Source organism: Aphelocoma coerulescens, chromosome 2, assembly GCF_041296385.1.
Source record: "Aphelocoma coerulescens isolate FSJ_1873_10779 chromosome 2, UR_Acoe_1.0, whole genome shotgun sequence".
Taxonomy (NCBI): domain Eukaryota; kingdom Metazoa; phylum Chordata; class Aves; order Passeriformes; family Corvidae; genus Aphelocoma; species Aphelocoma coerulescens.
The window spans coordinates 128,559,132-128,583,782 of record NC_091015.1 but is presented as its reverse complement, the minus strand read 5'-3'; the positions used below and the strand labels follow the sequence as shown (position 1 = coordinate 128,583,782).

General features: G+C 40.8%; 1 protein-coding gene across 3 annotated transcripts in view; it reads right to left on the bottom strand.

The window, feature by feature from the left end:
- The window catches only part of LYN (LYN proto-oncogene, Src family tyrosine kinase), a 50,620-nt gene extending 26,582 nt beyond the window's left edge, over positions 1-24,038 (bottom strand). The window contains exons 1-6 of one of the 3 annotated variants that reach the window (XM_069004765.1): positions 23,879-24,038; positions 2,705-2,778; positions 1,348-1,396; positions 1,150-1,255; positions 596-694; positions 387-490 (exon numbers count right to left, since the gene is read on the bottom strand). In XM_069004765.1, the coding sequence (XP_068860866.1) occupies positions 387-490; positions 596-694; positions 1,150-1,255; positions 1,348-1,396; positions 2,705-2,773 (427 nt within the window). In that variant the 5' untranslated portion in view covers positions 2,774-2,778; positions 23,879-24,038. Of the gene's footprint in view, positions 1-386; positions 491-595; positions 695-1,149; positions 1,256-1,347; positions 1,397-2,641; positions 2,779-23,669; positions 23,689-23,878 lie in introns of those variants that run through there. The other 2 variants (XM_069004763.1, XM_069004764.1) reach the window with 2 other exon arrangements.
- Between the last annotated feature and the right edge of the window lie 613 nt (positions 24,039-24,651).

Genomic DNA, 24,651 nt, shown 5'->3' with positions numbered 1-24,651 from the left:
CTTGTAGCAATGGATACAGACCCAATAATGGAAGACTATAGAATGCAGCAGCTACTATTACAGTAATATGTCTTTCAGTAAAGGAGTCACAAACATTAAGAAGAGAAAAGATGCCACTTCATCCATCGCTGTTGTGAGTGTAATCACACACATACACTTTTTTTTCCACCCTTATTGCAACTTTGGGTGTTAGCCTGCAACTCTCTTCTCTCTTTTTCTGGTAATTTTCTCATTCTTCTCACTCCTACAGAAGTGCAGAAAATTCACACAATAGGATGCACTGCGACTGCTCCACACCCAGTGCCACCTGATGCCAATTTTTGTGTACACTGACTGCATCGTTTTATCTCTATATCAAACCCAAAGTAACCCACCCCAAACCCTACCTTTTAATGTTTCACTTTCTCTGATAAGGAAAGCTCCAGGACCATTTCCAGGAGCCAGGAGTTGTCTTTCAGCATCTTTTCGGGTTATGTCTTTGAAGAACCATCTGAAAAGTATTTCAAAGAGTTAGAACCACCTCTTTCCCCACACACGAAGGATACACCACCGGGGGGAAGAAGCTTGCCAGTATTTGGGGACTAGGAGAACTTACTCTTCTGTTTCCAGGGTGTTTACTTTTGCTACATAGTTGCTGGGAATGAAACCTTCTTTTCTTGTTGTGAGAGATTTTGCTCTCCACCATTCTCCGGATCTGAAAAACAGAAACAGTGGTATCCACAGGAAAGAAAAATTATAAATCGTTATTTAGGTTCTAGTCTGCTGAGAGATTTGCCCGGGCTGGAGAGAGATGCACAGCCTTTCCTCTGAAGTCAAGCCCCTGAGAAGCCATTGTGTCCACTGGATCAATGTTTGGTCACTGTTACTGAGGGCAGCTGCCAACCCAGAATCATAGATTCAAGAACAGTTTGGGTTAGAAGGGACCTTAAAGATCATTTCTGTCATGGGCAGGGATGCCTTCCACTGCAGCAGGTTGCTCAAAGTCCCATCCAACCTGGAACAACTCCATAAAGCATTTGTATTATCACATGTAAGGGAGCTCACTTATCACTCATACACCCATGATATGAGTAGGAGATCAAAGCTCTGCAGAGGGAATCAGATGAGGCCAAAGAAAATCTGCAATACAACCAACATTGTCATACTTACTCCTCAATCACTTTCAGTTTTTCTCCTTTTTTGAAGGACAAGTCCTCTTCATGAATGCCTTCATAGGGATACAAAGCTACAACAATGACTCCATGCTCCTCTGTGTCTACAAAAGTAGAAAGACAAAGGCAAGTTCACATCACTTTGCAGGCTGACATGGCCACTGTATGCAGGTGTGAGATTTCTACAGAAACATACCTTGACTGACAAACCTCTGTCCTGGTAAGAGCTGTGCTTCTGCATTTGCCTACAATAAAATATGTCTTTAGTTAAGCAGTTTTAGATCTTTGTGATGATCTTAAATTACAATTACATACTATACAGCTGCCTTGGTATCATCCCATATGTCTTAAATTAAAAGGAAATCCTTGGATTTTTCCCCACCATTGTTCAAAATACATATTATATATAAACATATATTATTTATAAGACAATATAAAAATAAAGTAAGTCCCCTCTAGATTTTAAATTGAGTAGCTCAGACCTTGTGAAGGTACGGCACAAGCTGTGGGGAGGAAATTCACAGCTTTGAGACTTCTGCTGAAGAGGCTTTAGGTAAGGCACTTAAGCAGGAGACTTATTATCATGTAGCTGTCATGCTAAAGAACTACAAGCATGGTTATTCCACTAAGACTGTGCAAGAAAAATAAAAGAGTAATTAAAAAAAGAAAAGGTAGTTTGTGATGTATGTTCATTGGCTGAGAGCACACTGAGTTCACTGTGTCAGCTGGTGAGAGAGGAGAGAAGGGAGCCATTCACACCCGCAGAGAGCAGGTCCCTGAACAAGGGCAGTCAGGAGACATGGTTTCCTCAGCACAGCAGAGAAGATGGGGGAAAAAAAAGGTACCAGTCACGCTGCAAATTAGCAAACCCTCTTGGTACCCAGCAGGATTCCCAGTCCCAGCACCCTCCCTTTCCAGTGCCAGACAGCACACATGGAACACATTAGCCTGTTCCTCCCGCAGCACCATGCTGCTCCCTTCACCACTGCACCCTCCCCTCCCATCCTTACCTACACACCTCATGCAAGGCCGAGTAGTGGCCTTCAATGAGCAAAGTTGACTAGAGCTGGTAAAGAATCACCCATGATTACTTCAGCCTTTGAATGGAATAACCAACACCTGGATCCCACAGCTATTAAAAACCCAACACTGATGCTTTTAAAAACGGATCTAAACTAATTCAGGTTTTCTAATGTCATCTAGGATTCTTCTACAGACATAATTATATCTCCTCAAGCACTGCCAAGTTACTTTTTTTAATGCAGAAAACATTTTTTTATGACAAACATAAAGTAGCAAACCACCATGTTTTAATTTTTATTCCTCTAGGTACTAATTCATTGAGGGTGTACTGCACAACACTAAAAGCCCAGTTGTGGATTAATGATCATTTGAATTTCTCCATGCATATGCTTTGGATTGAAATTTAAGTTATGCCAGTCATGCTTTGTTCTTGCTACAGGAATTCTCTCCTGAGACTATCTACTTACTGGCCTTTGCTGTTTATTGGACGTTGGATCCCTCACATAAATAGTTCGTTCAGTTTTACGTACTGGTTGATTCTTCAAATCTAGCCCATCTCCATGCAGATTCTCTTTCCTTTTTGATTTTATACATCCCATATTTCCTGTTGAAATAAAAAAGGTATTAAACAAAATCATTGTGCCGTCCAAGCCCTTTCCCATGAAATCATCTGGGCTACATAGTAAAAATGTGCTTCCTTTTCATACACAAACAGCTCATGGGAAAAACCACTGAAGGTTAGGCCCACACACCTACAGCTCTTTTCTGTTGCAAAGCAAAGAAACAACCTCATCTCAACCCACAGATGAAGTAAATAGTTATTTACCATTTCCACATCTTCAGATTTTATACTTTCTCCCCAGTCTACCCTTCCCTGCCTAAACCCCTTATATCTTTCTGATACTTCTCTGAGCTTTGGAATAGATATAACAAAAATGCAATTACTGTAGTGATAGCTTTTATCTGTATATTTTGAAGAAAAGACAGTTTTGGAAGACATTGGAAAAAATTCCTGTCCAAATTACGAGAACTGGAGCTGGAACTAGCAATGACTGTATCTCCCCACTTCATTTTGCAGATGCCAGTCTAGCAGGGAGCTCTGATTCAAATATCAGCCTCACATGAGGCTGATGACTTGTGCAGTCCCAGATCCATGGCAGACACGCTGCTACTGTGACCTTCAGTAATGCATCTCCTTGTTCACACATGCATGTTACAGCAGCCTAAAATAGCCTATGTGTGTGCCAGTGATGGCAAATCACCACACAACTATTTCTTTTTCAGTATAATTTAGAAGGCTAGTCCTTCTCTAAGGATGTGCATCCATGCTAAATCAGATGAGATACAGCTGTTAGCATCTACATGACTGGAACCTGGCTGCTAACCCCATGATACAATTACACAGTACTCCAGCAAACATATATGCAACATTATCTCTACATTCCTCCCTCTGAGGAGAGTAATTATACTTACTCTTCAAAGAATCCACTATGAATGCTTTTCAAGCCTCTCCTTCCTTCCTCTCTCCCTCCTTTCAGGTCAGTGCTCTAATGCTAGGTTCACAGTCACATTTTCCCTTGCAGGCACACAGTCTCACTCCCCCCTGCCCTAATTAATCTTTAAAGCCAGTTCTTTGAACAACAATGTAAAACCTAAAATAAGAGCTCAGCGCAAACATGGGCTCAAGTAAACAAACACAGCTGGAGAAGCTAAAGCAGATTGTAACACTCTCATCCCACTTTTACCTTCATTTCTAGGATAGCAGAGGTCATCATAGTGAACAGGTAAAGTAGTAGTAGAAGTGTTCACTGGCAGACACAACTATTTCAATGGGACAGTGAATTTGTACCTCCCTGCAGGTACAAATATTAACCAGACTGGTCTGGGTTCATATTAAGACTCACACTTTTGTAACAATACCTATGATAAACACAGTCCTAACTGATTACAAAAATAAACCAAGGCAACAAGCAGTCCCACATGGCAAGTCTCAACTTCCAACATCATCTTCATTTAATGTCCTATCCTGCCACTGAGGAAGCACTACATAATGACTCACGCACTGTCCTACCCACAGGCTGTTTTCTTCTAAATATTCCCCTCCTATCATTTCTGCAAATTATCTGTCACCTACTGCCAACAAGTCTTGGATGCCCCTAAGATTTCAGCAGTGATGGACTGAACTGTGATACTGGTTTAAAGCAGCATTAGAACCCATTGCTTCCCTTCTCGTCTTCTCTTGGAATAAAAGGAACCCTACAGAAAGTCAATAGGCACTGATCAGGCAGAGAATAGAGTTTCCTCTTCCTGAGCATCAACGTTTCAGTGTTTCCATACTTACTTAAAAGCACTGGAGCACATCTTCATGCAGGAGCTTCCCTTAGAAGCAAATATCTTTAATGCTGAATTTTAATGCTTTAATTTTTTTAACGCTTAGCTCCATGTGGGTTACATACTAGTTGTTTTGCAATACTGAGAAGGATTTTTAAATTTATTTTATTTATTTATAAATGGGTATATAGATGACTCTTGTTCTGTCATTAATGGTTCATAGGAAATTTCTATACACCCACAGGCAGACTAGTGTTTGCAAACTCACCCTAGACATCAGGAAGCCCAGTGTTTAATTACCTGCTGTATCTGCAAGATCAGGTATTTATCCACTTAAGTGCTAACCTTTTTGTTCTTGAATAGTTCTGCTTCTACAGAACAAACAGCTGAAGTGGAGGGCATGAAGTAATTTGATCTTAGTTGTCAGCCAAAAATCCCTTTCCCTAGTCCTGTAAGAAAGCTGAGCACATCTTTAGAGACTGCAGCATGCTCAGTGCCAGTGTAAACTCAGAGAAAAGCATTTTTACTCAGATTTTTTTCCTGCAGCTGAAAGCACATGAACAGCTGTAAGTTAAACCTGCTGTGAGGCTGTGCTGATAAGGTCAAGGTTGGCATTTGTTTATGACAGTAATAACAACGGATCAGTAATGCCTATGTAGAGGTGCTTTGAAATCACACGGAAGTTTACCTGATGTCATGGGAAATCACACAAGCACAGTTTGTGAGATAACCCTTGTGATGACTTCAAACAAAAAGAAGGTCCTGAGCCTCAGCATGAAGAACTGTTTTTTCTGGGTTCTTTTCCTCATAGAGATGGAAATCCACAGTCCCCACAGGACTTAGCTAGTTCTACACGAGCAAAAAGCCCCAAGAGTTGGTGCTGAAGCCCGTAGCTGGTTCAAGGGGGTTATTGCCCCTTTTACTCCAGTATAAACCCAAGGACTGAACGTTGAATAGGAGCCACTCCATAACAAGAGTTTACCTAAAGGTAAGCCCCACACTTTATCCTCCCAAAGCAGCCCCATTCTTGCACTCCAATTCTGCTCCACAACACGGATTACAGCTTAGCATGTGGGCAACTACTTCAGGAGTGGGATCCTGACCTAACTAAAATGCCAGTGCAGGGAGGGGGAAGTTCATTCATGCATAAATTAAATATTTCACTTGGTGTAAAACGTTTATTTGCCTAGTGCTCTGTTGCTGTGTCACAAGGAAGTGTTTTGTGCAGATAAAAAGAGAAAGGGAATACAGTAAGCAAAGAGCCATACAGAGAGCACAGCATCACTACAAACCAAACTCCATTATTCTTTATCAGAGACTAAAATAATTGATACATCAGAGAAAATGCTGCCAGTCCCTACTCAGATGTTTCCCATTCCAGCAGCTCTGCAATAAAGGAGACACTACTTCATATTCTTGCTTTTCGTTTATTGTCCTGTCCACACCTCTAGACATGAATGATAAACGCTGAAATAAAAGAAATTCTATCTAACATGGCTGCTAAACTTTATAAATCGATATCTAAAAAAGTAACAGCTTCTCCTTTAACAAAGAGCATACTGTAGTTCATGGCTAAAAGGTAAACACAAGTACTTAGGTTAACATGGTGCAGCATGGTGACAAAAATCTAACCTCAGGCACCCTTCAAAAAGCCACAGGGGCATCCATAAGGGCTATCACACAGAGCCTCTGCAGCAGGTTTTTCAAAGACACTGATTTTGATGTCTACATTTGCCTTCAATTTTCCCTCTGAATCCCCTATTTCATCTTGCTATTACAGCACTTGGGTCTTAATTCCAGAATGGTTTGGGGGGAGTGGAAGTCATAAAGTAATGCAGGATTCTTCCAGGGTTAATAGCTGCTGTCTGTCCCCAAAGCAGAATTGCTTTACATGACTTTTTCTACACTTTCAGCAGAGTAATGTGTCTAAAGTCACAATACTTCCTACTGAAAGCAGTCAAGTTTCGGGTGACCACCACCTTTCCATCCACCATCAGCAGCATTTGAGGTTTCATTTCCTCCCAGTGCTTACCCTTTGGATCATCTACAAAGATGATCTCATTTTTCATTTTGTTTGTGTTCATAACCATTCTCTTCCTTGTGATTTTGTTACATATAACATATATGGTGCACATTAGAAATTATTTCCTAAAAAACCCACCTGACATGTCTGGTCTTTTCTTGATCAAAATCATGTCTTCATGAAAATGATTCTCAAATCTTCACAGATTATACTTTGGCTTTTCCAACAATAAAGTAACTTTTAAAATAATTAGAACTACAACACTGAGCATATGAGCTCTATTTTATCAATAAATATGTATTTTATCCAATAAATATCTGTTGTTCAAAAGGTCAGTAATCATGTATCTAAACACCAATGCTCTATATGGCTTAGGGTTTTAACAGATATATACGTAAGTATTTTAACAGGTACATAAGTAAAATAAATTTGTATTCAATTGAGTATGAAGAGTAAACTCTTAAGCCACAAATTTCTTATGCATAAGAATAAGAAAAAAAAAATTCAGACCCCCAACTCACTCTGAGTCTTGAATATTGCTTCATATTTAAACTTCTGAACCAAAGAACAGGAAGCGTCTGTTTACATCTATATATAAAAACACAACTGGTTTCACACCTGGAGCTTTAAAGCAGTTTAGAGAGCAGAGGAGTAAACAGTTTTATTTTTAATACCTCTTTTTAAAATTGTGAATAATACATTTGCCCTCCTCTGTTTTACATGTTTCATTCTGGCCTCCAATGCCAGTTGGTTTGTTGCTACTTCACAATTTATAGTCAGAGGTAACACAGTGATGCCTTCATCAGATCTCCTGAACTCCTGTGCATTTCCCTCAAGGTCACGGCAGAAGTGTCTTGAAACTCAGAGTAATCAACTTAGATTAAAACTGCTGGGTAGGAAGGACCATAAGCCTGCTCTGCTCAAGGACACAAACACCTGCTTTCTCAGAACCTCATCCTTCAATCAACAGTTCAAATTTATAATTCTGTGGAAAAAAAATGGGAAAAATCTTGAAGGTAAGGACTGCATTTACTTTAACCTTCAGTGCTTACTTCCACTTTATGTTGATCTGCTTCCACATCACCTGTGCTACCCAAGTGTTGCAAGAATCTCCTTTATCTCTGTTATTGGGACTATGAGGAGGACTACTTCTGGGAAACCTGGATTCATTTCTGACCCATCATCATCACATGGCAAAGCAACTGCCAAGAAATACAGAGCAGGAGTTTAACTAGAGGTAGTAAAGCTCAGCAATGGCATATCAGTACTGCTCTATACATATTTGTGCCAGTGAAGACTTGCCACTAGACCAGAGTGAGAATAAGTGACAAAAATAAATTATTTGCCCTTAGGAGCAATGCAAAAGCATTAACTGTAGAGCAACTGAAGAGAAGTGGTTTCCTGTTCCTTGCCAGTCTCAAAAATGATGAGATTTGAGCTTGTTCAGCCTTATTCCTATACCTGCAATTCATCATATATATCTATAGCTATATATGAATTTAATAATATATAATATTATCTATAGATACACATTTCAATTTTACTGTAAGTCCTGACTGTCTGATAACTTTCATCAAATTAGGCTCATGCAAATACAGAAATCTGGGGTCAGCTTTCATTTTGAGCCTGTTTCACTTCCTACATCTTGTTTTTGCACTGGCAGCTAACTAGGGGAACTTAAGCAGTTTCTTCATCTCTTGCCCTTCTGCCAAAATGGTTGTGTGTGTCTCAGTCAATCGTTGCCTCGTGTATTTTCATATCTTTTAAAATTCAGCTTATTTCAGTAGGTCTGGATCACCTCATCTCTGTGTCTCCCAAATGGAATTTATCCCTTACCTGATACACATACACATGGGCGTATACACACAGGGGCACAGATCACCATGTGCTCCCTGAAATACATATGAAAATGAGCATGGATAACCTGAATCTACTCAGTGTTTGGCTATGACAGATTTGCTCTGTGTAGACCCCCACTGCTCCTGAGACGTGAGAAGCCGTAGCCCAGCTGCCAGCATTTAAAAGGAAATGGAAAAATAATGGGGGAGATTCTTTTAACTGCTTTAATCTTCTTTGTGGAAAAGGTGAGACAAAGCTAAAATAATATTTTGACATACATATCTATACAAACAGGTCAAAAACAGAAACAAGTTAATCCCCAGTGTAACCAACATTACTGTGGTGGAAAAGTATGCACCAAGCATGTTATTGTAAAATTTCCTCAAACCTGGTCTCACTTACTTCAATCCCTCAAATTTGTCAAGGGTGCATGTCTGTCATTGCAAGACAACATAGCTATCTAGTTTATCAACCACGATTAGAGCAAAGGACTACAAATTACTCCCTGGGAAAGGCAGACCTGTTCTAGGCAGCACAATCACATTGCACAACCTCAGAAGAGAGTTTGCCATGAGCCATTTTTAGAGAGATTAATGGTTGATGGTGGGGAAGAACAAGATATTATTGCTGAAAGGTTTCAGAACCTCATTCAGCGTGGCTTAGAAGCTGTCTTGTAAGTCCCAGTCTTAAAAATGTTTTGGAGACATACTCTTGGGAGATTAGGAAAAAGTCAGATCTTTTTCAGCCTCTTTTCCAGACTTTAAAGACAAAACCCTCTCAGTTTTTTCCACTTCCACTGGTTATCCTAGCAGCCCTTCTCCACATCTGTTTCACTTTGAACTCATTCCTCCTTAGTACAGGAGGCTGGAGTTGCCCAGGTGTTTCAAGATGATTTTCAGCAATGCCTTGAAGCAAATAGTATGAAGCAAATAGAAATATACTATTTCTTCCATCTACAGGAACACATCACTCAGTAAATCCCAGAAATTAATTTATGATTTTCACACTTTGATCACATTGGCCTTTTATAATCATCTGGCCATCCAATAAGACATCCAGGTTTGCCTCATTTTTTGTAATGAGAAACTATTCTCACAGCAGACTTTCCTATCTCCAGTGGTGTTCTCTTACACCCTGATATTAAATTTCTCCCCATTATTTTCCCAGACTATTCGTCATGACCGATATTCTCAGCCACCTGTGTGTTTCTAATGCCTCTTAATGTCACAAGGGGCCTCATATTTTTTCATTGCAAATGAAAGTATTTTTAAAAAGTCTCAATGTAACACCAGGCAACAGAAAGTGGTCCTGCCAAGAGAGTGGTACTGGTTCCTGTCTGCTGCACTTCCCCCTGTTCCGCTTCTTTCACAATTCCTTCCTTAGCAATTGAGACCAAGACAAATTCTACTTTGTCCATGCTATCTCAGATTATTTTTATGCTTTCCTACATCAGTTACAGGAAGTATCACTGTACCACCTTCATGCTCCCAAATACCTGCATTCCTACTATACCCATAAATCCATCACATTTTGACTTCCTCTGCAACGCTCAGTTTTGAGCCCTGCACCAGCATTTCTGCCTCTCCTTTTCAGAGCCCTGATTCCCAACATAAATGCACAAATATCTCAGTCCAACTAAACCAGTCTGGGTTGGCAGACACCTTTCCTGAATCCTTTACCAAGCTGACTACTGTTCTCATTGAAATTCTCACCACCCATTCCTCCACCCTTTGGTGTCCTGTTTTTCTTTCCCACATTTGCCTTCGTATTGAAATGAGGGGTTAGGACTCTGCAACATTCATAACTCAAGTCCACTTCCTTAAAACAAAAATTCAAGTACAACAGGGCCAAAAAGTGTGCTGCCATACAACTATATTGGAAGTGGACTGTGTATTAGAATCAACAGAATGGTTTGCATTGGAAGGGACCTTCGAGATCATCTCATTCCAAGCCCCCTGCTGCGAGCAAGGACACCTTCCACTAGACCAGGTTACTCAGAGCCCCATCCAACCCAGCCTTGAACATTCCCCAGGATGGAGCAGGCACAGCTTCTCTGGGCAACCTGTGCCAGGGCCTCACTGCCCTCGCAGTACAGACTTTCTTCCTAATATCTAATCTAAACCTGCCCTCTGTCAGTTTAAAGCCATTTCCCCATGTCCTATCACTCCATGCCCTTATAAAAATAAGCTCTGTTGTAGGCCCCCTGAAGGTACTGGAAGGCTGCTCCCTGGAGCCTTCTCTTCTCCAGGCTGAACAACACCACCTCTCTCAGCCTGTCTTCACAGGACAGGAGAGGTCATACAGCAAAAATCCCCCAGCAGTTGACATAAGAACCAAAAACTTTTGGTGAGATAAAATATCTGGAGTTGCCGTACTGATGCTGCATTGATGTGTTTCTGGAAAAGGCAGACCCATACTGAGCACCACAGTCATATCATATAACAAAACCCCTTTTTTTCCTATACTACCCCATTTAAATTTATTTTTTTTTTTACTGACTAGATGAGGCTTTTTAGCAATGCATTAACCAACATGAACTAACACACTGCTATACTAAATGGCAAATAAGTGACTTAAGTTATCTCATCTCAAACTTCCAATAGGAAGGAGTGCTTTGGTAAAACGAATTCTATCAAAGTAAACATTTTTCTATATTCAAATGGCACTTTCCAACCTTTGCCTGTCTTTCCTTTAAGTGTCCAAAGAAAGGGTAACTTTATTCAGTGCTTGGCTAAAATACACAGTCTTTGTTGGAGCTCATAAATGACAGCATAACATATACAATAAATATCATCATAGTTGATGACATGAAAGGTAGCTCTAACAGGGGTGGGAAGCTTTGTCCAAGAAAAAAAAAATCTTCTATCTTTCTGTAAATTCACTACAGTTTTGTCTAGATTAGTTAAAAGCTTGGTTTCATGCAGGAATTTTGGCAGTGGTTTAAAAAAGACAATAAATAAAAATCAGCAAGAAACACTGAAAATAATGACACTGTAGTAGTCTAATGATATTAAAATGCTTTCAGAAGGATGAAAATAAAATTCTGAAACAAAGCATCACATTGAAATGAAGCCTTTTTTGTACAAACTACTGATCCTTCTTTATTCAACTGAAGAAAAAAATTACCAAAACACAAGAAAGTTAATCCACAAAAGATTGTAATTTTGCTAACAGCGCATAATAGACTTTATATATTATAAAAATGCTCCAGATTCATGTAGTTAGTATTTTTGGCACTAATTTTAAACCAAGTCTTACATTAATATAACATCTGTTTTCTGACCTTATAATACTTGCTTCGTTTTATTACAATCATTTGCCTCAACTGCATCCTCCAGAATTTTGAATCAATATCAACAATGAATTAATTCACTTTGCCAGCCCTCAGGCAACCACATCTTCCATTTCCTCAACTTTTTTCCACTGTACTATATCTTCTGAAGATAGGGGAAAAGGTCAAATAACATCTTAATTTGACATAACAGAATAAATACCTCTATCAAATTCTTCAAAAGGATCATATGACATGGAACAGAAAAGCTGTGCCAACATGTTAACCAACCTAAAGCAAAGGTTCCCAAAATACCTTAAAGATTTAAAAGTGTAATGCAAACTATAAGTAAAAATGTCATTTTCTTGACTGGAAAAAACCCTCAGTAATGACAAACAGCAGCTTCATACAACCAAATCTCCATTTCCAAATGAAAATTTGGCCAAACCACTACACTGAAAAGGATCAACATTCTTCCTAACTATTAGGAAGTGTCCCAGTCCAGCTAGCAAAACCCCAAGGACTACATCTACTTTCCAAGCTGAGTGTATCTATGACTCACATACCATTATTTTCAGCTTTAAATTGATGACTTTGGCCAATAATGGCAGTGTGCTAAATCTTCAGTAGTCTGTATTTGCCCTGCACTTTATGTATATCTACGTCTGCCACTAGGATAAGGATCCTGCTCCACTCCCTTTTTAGTGATTAGAGCAGTAAGTGTGGCATAGGAAAATGAGAAACTACCCATAAAAACAAGAAGGTGTTGGAGCGAGGTCCAGGAGTAGGCCAAAGGTCTTCATCCTCATAACAACTGACATGATGGAAGGACAGGACAAGCTTCACACAGCTTCTTTGGAGAACATAGATCTGGGAACTATCCTTCCTCTCTCCCAACAGTACTTAGCCAGCTATTCACCCTCCCCTTCTCCTTCAGAGACAAACACTTTGTCTCCCAAAACAAGGTGCAGTTGAGAGGTGTGACACCAGAGCTTCTATGTCAGTCCAGAAGGGCCGGTTCATGCCCACAGCGGCTTTACTCAGGTGTTGATTTCAATATACTCATCAATGTATTGGAAAGCAAAGGCACAGCCACACAAATCATCTGAGTATTACTGAGCAGTGCCCCATGCCTGCATTTACAACATGAGACATGAAAGAGAAATGAGAGCTTCTCCCTGTTTTCACTGAGCCTCAGAAGACAACAGGGGACAAAGCAAACAATTTGCTGACTTTTAATGAGTTTGGGAAATCATCACCAGGCTGCACCCCAATGAGCTCTTCAGCCGAAATGTGTTACCCTGTCTGCCCTCTCCAGAAGGTGCAAAGGAAGGTAGATTTGCAGGTAGCAGCTGATACTTGAAACTTGTGTCTCCTTCAAGTGAGGCAGCCTAATGCTCAACCTTCACATGCCCGGGCAAATGTATTGATGGGACTCCTGTTGAAGCAAATTATTAATAGCTACCATGACTAAGGGGACAGGATAGTTATTTATGAATGTGGCCTTCAACTAGTTAAATATATTGTTGCCAATAAAGACTATATTGCAGATGTGCTCTCTTGCTTTGAAGTGTGCCGGTAATACAAACTCATTGTTATATTTACAAATAAAATGCAGATCATGAACATAATGAAATTATCATGACATAAAATAATAGAATTGTTAAAGTTGGAAATCATCTAGGATGATCAAGTCCAAACTATGTCACCAACTGCCACATTTAGAGAGGTATTTTGAATACTTTCAGGGATGGAGATTCTGCCACTGCCCTGGGCAGCCTGTTCTAACACCTGACCACACTTACAGTGAAGAAATTTTTCCCAATATCCAATCTAAATCTCCTCTGGCACAACTTGAAGAAATTTCCTCATGTCCTGTCACTTGTTGCTTGGAGGAAGAGATCAACCTCTACCTGGACACAACCTTTTTTCAGGACATTGCAGTGTGATAAGGTCTCCTCTGAAACTCCTCCAGACTAAATAGCCCCAGCTCCCTCAGCAACTCCTCACAGGACTTGTGCTCCAGACCCTTCCCCAGCTCCATTGGCCTTCTCTGGACTTGTTCCAGCACCTCAAAGTCCTTCCTGTAATGAGGGGCCTAAAACTGAACACAGGATTTGAGGTGTGGCCTCACCAGTGCCGAGTACAGGGGAACAATCTCTACCCTAGTCCTGCTGGCCACACTGTTGCTGATACAGGCCAGGATGCCATTGGCCTTCTTGGCCACCTGGGCACAGGCTGGCTTATGTTCGGCTGGCTGCTGACCAGCACCAACAGGTCCTCTTCTGCCAAGCCACTTTCCAGCCTCTCTGCCCCCAGCCTGTAGTGCCGTGTGTGGTTGTTGGGACCCAAGGGTAGCATCCAGTATTTGGTCTTATTGAACCTCATACAATTCACCTCAAGCCATCAATCCAGCCTGTCCAAATCCCTCAACATGCCAATAAAAAAATGATGGATGACAGCAAATTCATAGCCAGCAAGCCCTGATGAAGGTTTTGAGGGTGGTCTCATAGAAAGCATGCCTCTTCTCCTTTTGATTTATCTTCTATTTTCAGTGTGTTTAATAAAAGAGAGAAACGGGGAACAGAACATTAGTGCATATTAGCTTTTGTTCTTTCAAATTCTGGTAACCATATCCCCAGGGAATAAATCAATTTTTACAAACTTTACCTGGTTTCATGCATTCTACAATCTGCTTTCAACATGGATTAAGACAGTTATGGCTAAATCAGGGCAGAATAACTTCTTTGTCAATGGATCCTAACTGTAATAGCCTTGCCACTGTGTAACTCATATTACTTTCCCCCATGCTGCATTTGCCATTCTGCTTCATTGGTCAGACGGCTTCTTTATCTGCTGTCATGTTTGAATGCTGATATGTACTCATGACTAAACTTGCAACTAAAACATAGCATTCATATTATAATAGCATCACATTATGTCTTGAGCATATGTCCAAAGCACTGAATTTCACAAAGAGAAACAGATTTTTTTTCACTATCTTCAAACACCAGCATACATTTAAATTGTAAAAAATAAGTTACTTCTCCAGCAGATTGTATTGTGTTTCATTAGCTGCACAGCACTAGATATACACAGAACTCTCCTGAACCATAGGACATCATAATATGTATGTATGTATGTACATATTATTCAAGTACGTAATATGGATTCACGAATGAATTCTATGCTTAGGCAAAAATTTGGGGTTAAATCATTCATGTTGACTTGAGCTAACACTCAGAGTGCAGTTCCTCCTGAAAGTTTGCAAACATTGGACAAGTTTGCTCAAGTTGCAAGAGGAAATTGCAAGAGTTCTCAAAAAAAAAAAAAAAAAAAAAAAAAAAACACAAAAAAAACCCCAAACATGTCAAATCTAGTGCCACTAAATTACACTGGCAGAAATGGAATTTTTTTGCTGTTTAATCTTTACAGGGATACTAGACCAGCATTCAGCACTAACTGTTTAAGTATCTACAGGAGGAACCACCTTGTCTTGTTCTCACTGTTGTTAAGGAGCAGAATCTCCCTTAACTTCAAGGGTGTAAGAACATCCTCCAGGTTCTGGCACTTCACAGAAGACTATTTATAACCCATTTATTTTACTTAATTTTAAACTCTGTGGTAATTATATTCCTTCAAGGGCATGAATCTAAACTAGGAATGTACCAGTTGGTTTCTCACCCAGCTTAGTAACTGTTTCAAGCAACTGTTGCAATTTGGCACAGGTGGAGTGGCACTAAAGGATATCATCTGAACTGACACTTTGCTGCAAAAATGATAAATAGAATTAAAACAGTTCCATGACTAGCAATTTTTGGAGGTTTTTAGATTAAGTCCTTGAGATCAGAGGGTTTTTTTAATAGATACAAGTAGACTTCTTTTAAGTCTACCAAACATATCCTGAGGGGCTGCAAAATGTCACAAATTCAGGTCTGAAAACCTGTCATGTGAAGAGGGAAGCCCGCTCTAACTAAACTCTTGTGAAACTACATGCTCAAGCTGGGGTGGCAATAAGAGTGTAAAAGGAAATACCTCACTGAAGGAAACATGTCACTGAATGAATGTAAGAATTCACATCCAGGTTTCTGAGCATGTTTTTCACATTTGTTGCACACACAGGCATGAATAAGAAGTTTCTCTAAAGTTAACCAAAATTAAAAATATTTTACATGCTTTCCATTTTCATAGAGGAGTGAGAGTGAGAATCTGGAAGCTCTCTTCTAAGGAAAGCTTGTGAAAACCTGGTGTGAGAGTTCACTTGACTGTTCCTGCTTTAAAGGTTCTAAGGGAGAACCTCCATTTTAAACACAGGTATGTCTTTGCAGATGATCTTTCTCAAGGGCAAGAATGAACACTTTCCCACATTACCAGGATACAGTTATGCAAGTATATTAACTTGATTAGAGTTCTTTTATATTTGAGAGAAATTATTCCATACTAAACAGAAGATCTGACTAGGGGACTGATTTAAAGATTCATGTTTCATTTCTTCAATATGCTAATCTATTTCATTTCCAAAAACTGATTCATAATTTGACTTCTGCTACTATTTTAACTTTGCCTTGATATTTCTTGTTTTCTCACTCTAAAACAACCAACATTTTTGTATTCACAATATATCACTAATGGATCGTGCAGCACTTAGTATTTTCTGTTGTTTCTAGTCCTGCTAAATGGTCAATCAATAGCAGATGAAGACCTAGCAGTTACAACCATAGCAAGTTTCCCCGAACCAGGCTCTGATCCTGTAAGTGACAGCACACAGTTTGCAGGAGCTCAAAGATTTCAAGAGACTCACACCAGGACTTTCTGCACAAAGTGGAGGACACAGATCTTAAAAAGTAGGCCAGCACTCACAATAATTCTAGTAGAGGTAGACTCACGGTAAACTGGAGGTCCATGACAATAATTATTTTCACATTCATACTGCAGACTGCAAGAATTTCACGGCACTATTATTACAACCATACTGGCTGCTCATTAAAGTTTATAACCTTTGTAACTCCACATTACTCAAGTATGCAGCTCACAGGCAGGACATGTGATTATGCTATGCTTTGAAAAACTGCCTTAGACTGTGCACAAGCCCCAATGTTTAAATGTAACTTCGGCACTTATGGCCCATGCTGATAACTTTCAAAGCAAGAACTAAACCAAATCAGTGTTTGCAATGGTTATCCAAGTTTGTTTCAGTTTATCAAGTTTGTTCCAGACAACAAAAACCATATGAGAAATAGTGTCAGAGAGGAGGTCAAAATCCCTAAGAAACCAGAATTGGGGTTGATACTGAGAAACAAATTAAGCAGGAAGACTGCAGAAGCAAAGACACAAAAAGAGAAAAACAGTCAAATAAGAATGTAAAGGATAATAACTAATTGGGTAGAGACCATTATAGTCCCTAGGAAAGCATATATTCTCAATCAGTATGACAAGATACAGAACATGTAATAAACCTACATACTCTGTTCTCAAAGGAGAAATTACTTTCCTGTGTCATACCATACAAACCACCTGCTTTCATTGCAGGAGGAGGGAAAGGACCTTCCACTCATCCAAACCTAGCCCAATACATATGATTTGAATAAACTACTCAAATGCATTTTTGACACTTGTAGCCTTGCTTAAATGCTCCATTAAGAACAGAAGTACCTTACCTGAAGCACCTTTCTCCCACTTGTTCACTCTACCAGCCCAAACCCTTTTCTGCTGGTGCCAGCTCCATAGAACCAGGTTCTTCTAAACTTGCACTGCCTCCTCAAAGCTAAATTTCTAACGTTTCACTTTCTGTGGGGTCCGTGTACGGGGCACACCAACGCCAATGAGTACAGAACAGCAATCCTGGAGCAAGAGCTGTTGTCTCAGCACCACTTCCCCACAATACCAAGCCTTGGCTTCTTCTCCACAGGCCAGCACACATGCCGATAAATCCATGCTCTGCTTCCCTGAACCAGAGGTGTTTACAAGGAGGGTCAACGCTGGCTCAAAAACCTTTTACATGTGCACAGCACACAAAAACCTGCATGCAACAGAAATGAAACTTGACCAGAGAAGGTCAAAGCAGCATCACAGAAGGGCAGACAAAGGGGCAGGGGACAATCCACACTGACCATTTTCAAGACAGAAACCCGTTTTAAGTCAGTTTGAGGTCACAATTTTAAACCAGATGTGTCAAACAGCAATTAGCTGTCTCTAAAGATCAATTACACCTATACATAAAATATACTCTACACAGAAGAATCTTGCTGACCACCTACAGAAGTACAAAGTTGCTCTTAAACAAGGCCCAACCTTAAAATACTTTGAGGACCATGTCAGGACTGCCAGGTTGGTAGTCCACTGGACCTCATATCTCTTCAAGAGTCTGAGAGTACATATTTCTGGATGAGTATTCACTGATAAGATAGCACAAGTAGTCTACAAATGATAATTGGATTATGAAAGGTGCTAAGGCTTACTCTTACAGAAAGGGAAAAGAAAATTTGCTGCAGATGTCTTAATCAAGAGATGAAATAAACAGTTTATACCACTGACAGTCCTGAAGACAAAGCTGGAGAGAAGGAAACAGAAGAATGATGTTGGCAAAGAAAAAAGAATGATGGGAGAAGAGAAAAAGGAAACAGTGGCAGGGAGTACTCCTGCAGTAGGATAAAGACTGAAACATGGATTTTTCCAGGAAACTGGGGAGAAAAAGTCCCAAACAAATAGCACATTATTACTGATGAAGACATTTGAGGCAATGTGGGTCGAGGACCTTTTTGGAAACAGTGGTAAGCATTATGGCAGAGAGAGGGGAACTGCTCCCAAGGAAATTTAGCAGGAGATTTTGAGAAGAGGCAAGCTCTCCTAGTCAGGCATAGTGGGACCACTGCTGCGTACTGCCTGCCTAGCAGAAACCATCAGTCAGGCCATTCACATCCCAAGAGAAATGAGCTTAGAATTCACCTCAGTATGACTTGGTGCGTCTCCACTGGTGCCAGGAGAGCCACTGCAATCTCTCTCGAAGACAATGCAAACACAGCTGGACAGAAAAAGGAGGACAAAGTGCCACACCAGCAATACAGCAGAAGAGTTGCTTAAAAGGCAGGTTTTCCAACACCCCTCAAGGGCTGCAATGCTTCCTCCAGCCTTTGCACAGTTTAGCACATCTTTTGCAATGGTAAGTTTGGAGTTACAAAAATGTACTTTGAATCCCATTTGCACATTCTGCTACATCACAACAGTACATTCAAACGACTCTTGCAATGTATTTTGAACAAGTTGAACACAGAACATCCCATATAGGATTTCCTCTTTCTCCTGCCCATCCCCTTCCTGTTTGTTTACTAAAAACTTTCACTTCCTCAGTGACATTAACACCAGCTCTGGGGATCTCTTAACCCTGGTTCTCCAGTTCTTGTCCACTCACACCTGAATCACAGCTCCCCAAGGCATTTAGTACTCACTGAAGGGTTTTAAAAGTCCATCAAAACACATGGTAAGGTTGGGGCTGCCCTGGAGAAAACCATTTCTGTCCACTGCATCTAATGAATATAAACCTCATGATTCTGGCAAGGGATACTCGAGCAGGCAATTTCAATATATGCAATAGATATGCTAGTATTCAGATCTTTCCCTACTCAGTTGATACTACCAGGAAATATTCTCTTTGTCTGAATACAGTAGAACTTAGTCATAGGTCAGACCTACTGATTTATAAATGTGTTACCACAACACAGGAATTCACTCAAACATATTCTTTAACTTTTGGTATTAATTTTGTTCTAAGCCCCTAGTACAGTCATACATGGAATAAGAAAACCTGCTTAGCAGTCAAATATACTTCTGTACTAATTCCTGGGATACTATATTGCTTCAGTTTGAACCTAAGATAAAACTTGAATAAGATTTCATAAAAAAAAAATTAAACAGGTTTGTATACACCTATCTGTACAAACTAATGAAGGAATGAAGGAAATGAAGGAAACATGAAAAAAAGCAATAGAATGTGGATTCCACATCAGAAAGCCCACTTAACAGATTATGCTTCTTTTGATTAACTTCCTGAAACAGCTTTTGTTAAATCAACAAAGGAAAAGCTAAAAGCACATCCCAGAGGGAATCAATTGCCTTAAAAATTTTATCATTTCCATACTTAGAGCAGCCCTTTAAAACAGAGAAAACTGCAAGAAGTGCCATTCCAGAAGAGTAGCTGTATCCCGTACTTCAATGCCTTTGGTGAACTATCACGTGCTCCAGTTTAAGATTGCACTATTTCCTATCACAGCTGGCCTTTGCAAATTAAAGTAAGAAATTCTACAGTATATCAGCCACAGGAAGAAGTAGCCTCCTGCCACATGCAGCAGAGGCCATAGAGGAAGAAGGACACTTTGTTCAGACTGTTTATCATTTGAGTCCTTTGAACTGAAGACGTAAGACAAGCGTGCTGCGCAAACACAGGAACCAGTTGTAGATACTAGAGATGCCAGCAGTTTGAAAAAGATAGGCAATGCTGACCTAAGGGAGAGCAAATTCTGGTCTGAACGGTACTAGTCCACTCTTTTAACAAGCCAGAAAAGTGAGATTTACCCATTACCCCCTCCACCTTTCCCTAGTGTCCTCCTCCTTTTCTCCCCAGCAAAGTATTGCTGTCAAAATACCATCTCTCTTCTGATGTCAGCCTGACAGAAGTAACTGATCTATTTACCTCGATGACTAGTTCTTTAGGGCTCAAAACAAATACAAGTATCTCATAAATATTTGGAGGAAATTATTCCAGCACAAGATGAGTTCTGCCTTCACGTTTTGTTCCATGAACCCATATTTTTCAGGAAAGATGCTGAACTCAAATGTGAATAATTCAGTCTCGGAAATGACAGCATTTAGTGACAATGTCAACAGGAAATGTATCTGAATCAGGCAAAAATAAATATGAAAACACAGACCTTTCCATCCTCCCTGAAGGACAATGAAGTTCAAACTAGGAATAGTCACACTAAGGACAGTTACATTGCATTTGTCTTTTATTAGTACAGGCTGACTTCTTTGAGAAGGCACCATTACTGTTTACAGGGTGGCAGACTCCTTCATCCTGTATGCATCACTAAAGATTGTTTTCATACAAATGCAGTTTTATTTTTTTACCTATAGTTTCCTGTGGTATGGCTTAGTAAGTCTGGAGTTCTTTCTTATTATACCATCTCTAGCACTCCTACACTCTCATTAAAGAGGGATAGAAATAAATGGGAGAAACAGGAAGCAGGAATACGATCAACAGGAGAAAAAAATCCTAATTCTCAGCTGGGCAACTGGTTTTTCTATAGAACAAAGCCTTTTTGCTTAGAGATGGAAATCCTACAGAGGCAAAATTATAATAAACACTGCTTAATAGTCACATGGTTTGGTGTAATTATTTACACACTGGGCTCCATAGCTTCAAAAGGAAGTATCACTCCCTGCACATAAAGCTCACACAACCCTCAGGATCCCCAGCCCACAGATTCTCCTCCCATCCCTTGCATTAGCACATGACAGCTCATATCCTTCTGGGATCTCTGTGGCAGCAGACATCCACCTCTGTGTACAGCTATGCTACTAGAGCAGTGTGCTAGGAATCCTGGATTATACCTAATGCCCACCCCTTCAATTAGTTACGTTGGTTAGGTAGTTAGTTATTCCCCATGTGCTTGTCTCCTGTGTTCACTCAGTTTTGCAAAAGTCTCCCTGAGAGACTCCCCAAGAGTAAAAATGACTTTACAACTCCCTTGACAGAAGAAAAAAACTTTCGCAGTTACTCAGAATATGCACATATGGAAAGGAGGAAAGATCTCATCCCCTTCCCAGATCACCAAACTCTTTGACAAAAATAAAAATTGTCTCATGATCGACATGTGTTCATCCCAAAACCTCAAAGATTCCCATGATGATCCATAATGAAATGCAAAGTAGAGGTAGGCAAACATCTCCTTTTTGTGATAGAAATGGAACCACATCTGAGATTAAATATGGCAGTTCTGTAACTTTCCCAAATAACTACAGAGAGGTCAATGTTGCTTCCTGATATGCCCCCAAGAAGGACCAGATGTAGCATCTCTGGTTTGGTGAGACGCCCCACTGAAGAACAGGTACTAAGCTGAGCCAGGAGGACCTTGGACTTGTTTTCATTGCCTGTTACAGGAACTGTTTCCTGCAACACTTGCTGTTCTGTGATGCCATTTAGCTTACAGGAGTCAAAAAGGCCATAGGAAGAGAGGTCATTTCAATTACATGGATAAATTGGGGGGAAAAGTATTATGAAATAGTTACTTTTAGATTCGTAAATGCTATCTGTTCATAAATACCTGCAATGAATAATTTCACATTTATGGAAACTCTCTTGAAAGGGTAACATTAAACCCCATAGTATTAAACAACTTGAAGGCAACAGGGTTTGACTTTGTATTGTAAAGTTTCACAATTGATTGCTTTGTCAGAAAGAATCATTGCACAACTCCACTGGTTAAGGGGTTTAAAAAGGAAGGTCTAAACCTTACCATGTCTTCTGTATATTTCTATAAGGAAAAAACCCTTATTTACTTAAAAATAGGGAAAAGCAGAATAACTTGAAGTCAGCGAGCTACAGTACAAAGATGATCATCCAATGTCAGCACGGTTAAAAAGAATAATATATGCCAACAGCACACAATTAAAATAAATTTTTATGTTATTAAATAAATAATTCTTTCCTAACTAGTCTGTAGCTCACGAAGGTGAAACAGAGAAAGAAAAAAAGCTTTAAATCTCAGAGGAGATCCATAGAATGAGACATCTTTTGATCTCAGAGTTCATTAATTTCAATCCTTGTCCAAGATTCCACAACACCCTATTAACAGTATCTAACTGATTTCTAGCCTGTTACTACTTTTTCAGAGAAAACGATTTGATTTTTTTCTCAACTATACTTTCAGTGCTGTTGATAGCACGTATTAAAGAGATAACACCTATTCTGCCCTCACTGTTGGGTTGGAAACAATCCACACAAAATTTGACTCTCCTTTTGGTAAAACTGAGCTTTGGTAAAACAATTTTCCCAATGTAGCTTTGCAATTTCTCAACACCTATCTTCTGCTTTTTGTTTTAACTCTACAGCGATACTGTATTGAGTGCAGATTTATCTATGTGGCACTTGTACTTTACAGATACTTTCAACTAACATTACCATTTCCAAATTGCAAAAGTCTTACAGGTATTTGATGGGATCAAGCTTAAAAATTTTAATTTTCAATTTGTATTATGATGTCCCAAAATACATTAAGATTGGTCAGAGTGTTTCTCTTTCTTCAAAGGCGGGAACGAAAGGCAGGAGATGGGATATCGATTAGGGGTTTCAGATGAAACCAGCTTTGTGCTCCCTATGTATATCCGCAGAAATATGATCTGGCTAAACAAGTTTTAAGTGTTAATCCCTTTGGTCTTTAGGGCCAATAGAGGGGAGCAAGGCAACAAGATGAGTTTTTGCCAGCCCATTCACCGCAAACACTTGAAAGATGCAGTTTCAATAGAAAGCTCTTAAATGCTTTACTGAAGGTACAGCATCAGCTCCTAAACTAAAATTGTAAGGAGAAAACCCTTCACGACCGTTCCTTAGGCATACAGTACCTACAGACTACAATAGTAATCTGCAAGAAAAACTGTGCTCCAAACATCACAATACCATTTTCTCATCTTTCATTTAATTCCAAGCACATTTGAACATACAGTTAAGAGGAAGAGGCTTTAACTTGTAGAACGCACCAGAAATTACGCTCCTAGGAAAAAAACAGTGTAAGAAGGGATACCCAGGGACCACATCACCTCACCTCAGTCAAGGCTATCATTTCGGCTTGAAACGCCGACTGCAGACTTTAGCCAGCTAATTTCACACGCCCCCCGGCACGAAACAGCCAGAAGGCACCCGAGCCCTCCGGATCACAGCCAGACGACAGGCAAAGGGGTATGAGATTAATCATGCTTTTGAGAATGATTATTTTATCCCAAACGCGGTTATTTCCCTTAAGACCCCATCCAGTCCTACCGGGCAGGTCGGGCGGCAGCGGCACCTCCTCGCGGGGCAGAAGCGAGGGGGAGCCTCCCGGAAAGCGCCCGGTCCCGCCGCACCGCACCGCGCCGCGCCGGGGCGGGGGCGCGGAGACAGCGCGGCCGGGCACCCCCGCGGCGCCCCGCGGGACAAGCGGGGTAAGCCGGGACCACCGCCCCCCGCCGCTCCCGGGAGAAGGCACTTACTTTCCCGGGTGCGCAAGTTGAGCGGCAGCGAGCGGACTGCAGGGTGCGCGCCGGGGCGCGGAGCGGGCCGTCCCGGGCGCCGAGCGCGGGGCCGGAGCGCTGCTCTCGCTGCGCGGGCGGGGCGCGGCCCGCGGTTGGTTCGCAGCCCGGGGACTTCCTGCTGCCGGGGAACATTTGCATGTGGTGGACAGCGGGGCGAGCGAGAGAGCGGGGGACGGCCCCGGCCCGGCGGCTCGGCGGGAGCAGCTCCTCCGGCTGGAGAAGGGAGCGCCGCGCCGAGGGAGGCTGTGCCGGGGACGAGGTGGGGCAGGGGACGCGGCGGGGTGTCGGGAAGCGAGTGCCCCTGTGCCCCAGAGCGAGCATCATGAGGGGAGTGAGCCTCCTCTAAAAGTTACAGCTAAATAAAAGCCTGTTAGTCTGAGAGGCAAAAAAGATTGTCTTGTGCCATCAACAGCCAAAAAAACATCTTGAACTCCAAAAATTCACTGTAAGCGGCTTCTAAGGTCCATTGGAGGCTTGGTTGAGAGAAACAAAGAACAAGTAAGCTTATCTTTCAACGTTTCTTTTCTTTTAAGAATGATTTACTAGCCTGGTGAAAAGTGAAATAAAAATCTCACAGGTCAGCAAAACAGGAAATATGAATGCATGGACATAACAGCCAGAGGATGCAGCAGAAAAGCTCTGCAAGAGCTAGAGTCGAGGTGTCATATGTGTACTGCCAGACCACGTGGGCAGGTTCAGGTCATGGAGATTTCTAAGGCAGAATTTTAAAT